At 56.0% G+C, this 5,515-nt stretch overlaps 1 protein-coding gene across 1 annotated transcript; it reads right to left on the bottom strand.

Moving 5' to 3' along the window:
* Positions 1–682: 682 nt before the first annotated feature.
* LOC108804110 (zinc finger protein 271-like) lies at positions 683–3,834 on the bottom strand (the record flags this gene model as incomplete). Its single annotated transcript, XM_018575872.1, has 2 exons — positions 683–2,617; positions 3,077–3,834. Coding segments are annotated over 2 exons (2,693 nt in total), but the record flags the coding sequence as incomplete, so codon positions are not given.
* Between the last annotated feature and the right edge of the window lie 1,681 nt (positions 3,835–5,515).

The following is a 5,515-nucleotide window of genomic DNA, read 5'->3' as shown; positions in this document are numbered from 1 at the left end:
TGGGGGGGGGGGGGGGTGCTCTGTGAGGGGGAGGGGCAGCGCTCTGGGAGAGGGAGGGGCATCGCTCTGGGAGAGGGAGGGGCAGCAATCCGAGGGGGAGGGGCAGCACTCAAGAGAGGGAGGGGCTGCACACAGAGAAGGGGGGGCTGCACTGAAGAGAGGGAGGGGCAGCACTCCGAGGGGGAGGGGTACTATGGGGTAATCAGGCTCTCACATGTGATTACAGGAGGTGGCAGTCGAGGGAGTAGAGGGTTTCTCTCATCACTGTGCTGCTGCTTACTCATAGTCCAATCAGCAAGTGTGGGCGTGTCCCAGACCAGGCTGTGCGGCTCTATTGAAGGGTGAGGACCTCATTTGGTGGGTAACACACTCCCATACACCAAATCCCAGCCGTGTACGTATGTGGCTGCCTGGAGTTCTGCTTTAATGTCCGTGTCCAGCCTGCCATAGATGGACACATGTCTCCTGAGATCGGCCAATGGCGGAAGTCGCCAACCTTCTGCTGAGGTCCTCCAGGGGGGAGCTGAGGGATCATTAAGCTGAGGTGTCCGTGTCATTATAGTTCCTGGAAGTCCCCGCCGTGATCGGCACCGGAGGAAAATCGAAGTCTTCTGGGAAGTGGGGGGTCGCCATCTTCTGCTACATTCCGGCTCCTCTCATCGGTGGATGGGCCGGTGGGGTGTCAGAGGCATTTTGGCAAAGTGTTGACGTCTTCCTCCTTCAGAAACATCGTCTGGATCACAGCGTTGGGCGGACACTCCGCTCTAATTTGGATCTCGCCGGTTCCGGCCGGCGGCGGCGGTGGGACCAGCTGATGAGTCCTCTCGTGGCTCAGAAGAATGCTGCGCCGGTTGAACCTTTTCCCACAGTGGTTGCAGGGGTAGGGCCGTTCCCCGGTGTGGATCCTCTGGTGGGTGGTCAGATTGTGCTTCAGACTAAAGCTCCGGCCACACTCGTGGCAGACGTACGGTCTCTCGCCGGTGTGGAGGCGGACGTGTTTGGTCAGGTGCTGTTTCTGGATGAAGCTTTTCCGGCACAGATGGCAGGAGTAAGGCCGTTCCCCGGAATGGATCCGCAGGTGGTTGATCATGGTGTGCTTCTGGTTGAAGGATTTCCCGCACATAGGGCATATAAAGATCCGGATATTGTTCTGGGAGGTCACAGGCTGCCCCTCCACATCACCGTTGGTCGGTCGAGTCTGGTGACCAAGTTCTTGCTGCTCCTCTGGTACGGTGTCACCATTGTGATGGGTCTGGTGGCTGGTGACATCCTGTTGTTCATCTGATGCGGCATCCTCATTGCTTAGATGTGCCCGGCCGGCGCTTCCGGTGCCGCCTTTCTTCTGGTGGACGTGGTGGCTCCTCCGATGGTTATTGAGCGTCTCTCTACGGCTAAAGCTTCGGCCGCACTGGGCGCACGGGAACGGCTTTTCCCCGGTGTGGGTCCTCTGGTGGGTGATGAGGTTGTGTTTCAGGCTGAAGCTTCTATGACACATGTTACACGTGAAGGGTTTGTAGCCCATGTGCAGCCTCTGGTGCTTGGTCAGGTTCTTCCTCTGCAGGAACCTTTTCCCACACTGGCTGCAGAAGTAAAGTCTCTCCCCCTTGTGGAGATGTTCGTGCTGTAGAAGGTCCTCTCTCTGGCCAAATATCTGACCACAGCGCGGGCAGGAGAAGTGGGAGGTGCCGTCGTGGGGATCTTTGTGCCGGTCCGGACTCGGCTGAGCGGTCAAGTCGATGTCATGCGACGGGCTAGTAGGTAGAGTTGCGTGGGGCTTCACCGTGGCCCCTTGAAGGTCCAGACTCTCGGCCGACGGTGACGTCTGGGCCGGCGCGCTTCCGCACACGGGGTCGCCGTCGGGAAATAGATGGGCGTGTTGCGTTCTGCGATGCACGTTGAGGATTCCCTGCCGGTTGAAGCTCTTGTCGCAGTCCGGGCAGGAAAATGGCCGTTCCCCGGTGTGGGTCCTCTGGTGGGTCACCAGGTTGTGTTTGATGTTGAACTGTTTGCCGCAGTGCTGGCAGGCGAAGGGCCGCTCCCCCCTGTGCAGCCGCAGGTGCTTGGTCAGGTGCTGCTTCTGGATGAAGTTCTTGCCGCACTCCTGGCAGGAGAAAGGTCTCTCTCCGGAGTGGATCCGCAGGTGGGTGATGAGGGGGTGCTTCTGCTTGAAGACCTTGGCGCAGACGTGGCACTTGTAGGCCTTCAGCCTTCTCAGGGTCGTCCAGGGAGCAGCCGGTTGTATCATGTGGAGTCTCTTAGGAGCTGCGGTGGCCTCTTCTAGGTTGGACGCGTTTTGTGTCCCCCCCAGGGGCCCCGGCCCCGCTGATGCTAGGTAATGGGTGGTCTGGTGAGCCAGGTAGGTGCTCCGGCGGCTGAACTTCTTGCCGCATTCCGAGCAGCCGAAAGGTTTTTCCCCGCTGTGTATCTTCAGGTGCGTGAACAGATTGTGCTTCATGCTGAAACTGCGGTCGCACTGGCCGCACACGTAGGGCCGTTCGCCGCTGTGCACGCGCAGGTGTTTGGTGAGGTGCTGCTTCTGCACGAAGCTCCGCCCACACTCGGGGCACTCGTACGGCCTTTGCCCCGTGTGGATCCGGTAGTGATTGACGAACGTCTGCTTGTTAGAAAAGCGTTTCCCGCACTCGGGGCAGATGAAGGGTCGGGGGTTCAGCGCGCGGTCAACGCGTGGCTCCTGTTTTGGAGGATGACCGTCAATCTGGAGGATGTTTACAACGTGTCCAGCCCTCGGCCTGTCCTGGCCGGGACCACCAGCCGGATCCCAATTGGTCTCCTCAGATTCGGTATGCGGTTCGGCTTTGACAGCAACATTATGCATCTGCTGCTGATTAGTTAAATATGGCGGTTCCTCTTGGAGGGGGCGGAGACCGCTCTGCCAGTCAATGGCGGCATATTCTGCATTTGGCTCCTCCTTGAGGTTGTGGTAATCTGGAAGCTTCTCTACAGCCGGCATCATCTTGGTGGACTTGTGGATCAGATTTGGCCCTCTGGTGGCCGGCAGCTTGTTCTCCTGGCAGCTCTTCTTCAGGTGGGACATCTGGTGAGTGCGTAAATTGACGCGGCGGCTGAAGTTCTTGCCACACTCGGCACATGGATAAGGTTTCTCTCCGGTGTGGATCCTCAGGTGGGTGGTCAGGTTGTGCTTCAAGCTGAAGCTACGGCCACAGACTTGGCAGACGTAGGGCCGCTCACCCGTGTGGAGCCGCAGGTGCTTGGTGAGGTGCTGCTTCTGGATAAAGCGTTTCCCACACTGGTCACATCGGTACGGACGTTCGCCGCTGTGGATCCGCTGATGTTTCACCAGATTGTGTCTCTGAGCGAATGCTTTACCACACACAGGACAATAGAAGACCTTCTTGACTTCCTGCGGAGCCACCAGCTGCAGAGCTTCTCCACCCCACGTTGTGTCTTCCTCACATTTCACCGGCTGGAGACCTTCTCCACCCCACGTGGTGTCCTCCTCACGTCTCACCGGCTGGAGACCTTCTCCACCCCACGTTGTGTCTTCCTCACATTTCACCAGTTGGACACCTTCTCCACCCCACGTGGTGTCCTCCTCACGTCTCACCGGCTGGAGACCTTCTCCACCCCACGTGGTGTCCTCCTCACATTTCACCCTCTGGAGACCTTCTCGACCCCACGTGGTGTCATCCTCAGGTCTAACCGGTTGGAAACCTTCTCCGCCCCATGTGGTGTCCCCCTCACGTCTCACCGAGTGTGTGATGCTGCCGTCGGCACAGCTCAGCCAAAGGGCAGATGTCAGCTCTTCTCCGATGGCGGTCATATTGGAGGAATCCCCGGTCATCATCTCTCCATCTGCAGGAAAACATTGGAGATTAGCCATATTGTCTACATAACATGAAGTCACATTCACCAGAACATCACAGACCCGTCAAAGTAGAAGTGACCCCCCAACTGTCACTCAGTTCTCTCTGAGCTCTGCGTGCTGATCTCCTGCAGCCTCTTCACAGCCACTTCCTGTCTACATGACTCCAGCAATGGCTACATGACATGTCTCAGGGCGGGTTATCCACTCATCTCCACCTAGAGTCACCTACCCCTAGTGTCACCTCCACCTAGAGTCACCTCCACCTAGAGTTACCTCCACCTAGAGTCATCTACCCTTAGAGTCATCTCCACCTAGAGTCACCTACACCTAGAGTCACCTACACCTAGAGTCACCTACACCTAGAGTCACCTACACCTAGAGTCACCTACACCTAGAGTCACCTCAACCTAGAGTCACCTCCACCTAGAGTCAACCTCCATCTAGAGTCATCTACCCCTAGAGTCATCTACACCTAGAGTCACCTACACCTAGAGTCATCTCCACCTAGAGTCACCTACAACTAGAGTCATCTCCCCCTAGAGTCATCTCCACCTAGAGTCACCTACAACTAGAGTCATCTCCCCCTAGAGTCATCTCCACCTAGAGTCACCTACAACTAGAGTCATCTCCCCCTAGAGTCATCTCCACCTAGAGTCACCTACAACTAGAGTCATCTCCCCCTAGAGTCATCTCCACCTAGAGTCACCTACAACTAGAGTCATCTCCCCCTAGAGTCATCTCCACCTAGAGTCACCTACAACTAGAGTCATCTCCCCCTAGAGTCATCTCCACCTAGAGTCACCTACAACTAGAGTCATCTCCCCCTAGAGTCATCTCCACCTAGAGTCACCTACAACTAGAGTCATCTCCCCCTAGAGTCATCTCCACCTAGAGTCACCTACAACTAGAGTCATCTCCCCCTAGAGTCATCTCCACCTAGAGTCACCTACAACTAGAGTCATCTCCCCCTAGAGTCATCTCCACCTAGAGTCACCTACAACTAGAGTCATCTCCCCCTAGAGTCATCTCCACCTAGAGTCACCTACAACTAGAGTCATCTCCCCCTAGAGTCATCTCCACCTAGAGTCACCTACAACTAGAGTCATCTCCCCCTAGAGTCATCTCCACCTAGAGTCACCTACAACTAGAGTCATCTCCCCCTAGAGTCATCTCCACCTAGAGTCACCTACAACTAGAGTCATCTCCCCCTAGAGTCATCTCCACCTAGAGTCACCTACAACTAGAGTCATCTCCCCCTAGAGTCATCTCCACCTAGAGTCACCTACAACTAGAGTCATCTCCCCCTAGAGTCATCTCCACCTAGAGTCACCTACAACTAGAGTCATCTCCCCCTAGAGTCATCTCCACCTAGAGTCACCTACAACTAGAGTCATCTCCCCCTAGAGTCATCTCCACCTAGAGTCACCTACAACTAGAGTCATCTCCCCCTAGAGTCATCTCCACCTAGAGTCACCTACAACTAGAGTCATCTCCCCCTAGAGTCATCTCCACCTAGAGTCACCTACAACTAGAGTCATCTCCCCCTAGAGTCATCTCCACCTAGAGTCACCTACAACTAGAGTCATCTCCACCTAAAGTCATCCAAACCTAGTGTCACCTCCACCTAGAGTCACCTACAACTAGAGTAATCTCCACCTAGAGTCATCT

Source organism: Nanorana parkeri, unplaced genomic scaffold (assembly GCF_000935625.1).
Source record: "Nanorana parkeri isolate BGI_ZX_2015 unplaced genomic scaffold, ASM93562v1 scaffold5208, whole genome shotgun sequence".
NCBI classification, from domain to species: Eukaryota; Metazoa; Chordata; class Amphibia; order Anura; family Dicroglossidae; genus Nanorana; species Nanorana parkeri.
This window is presented reverse-complemented; position numbering and strand designations above follow the sequence as displayed.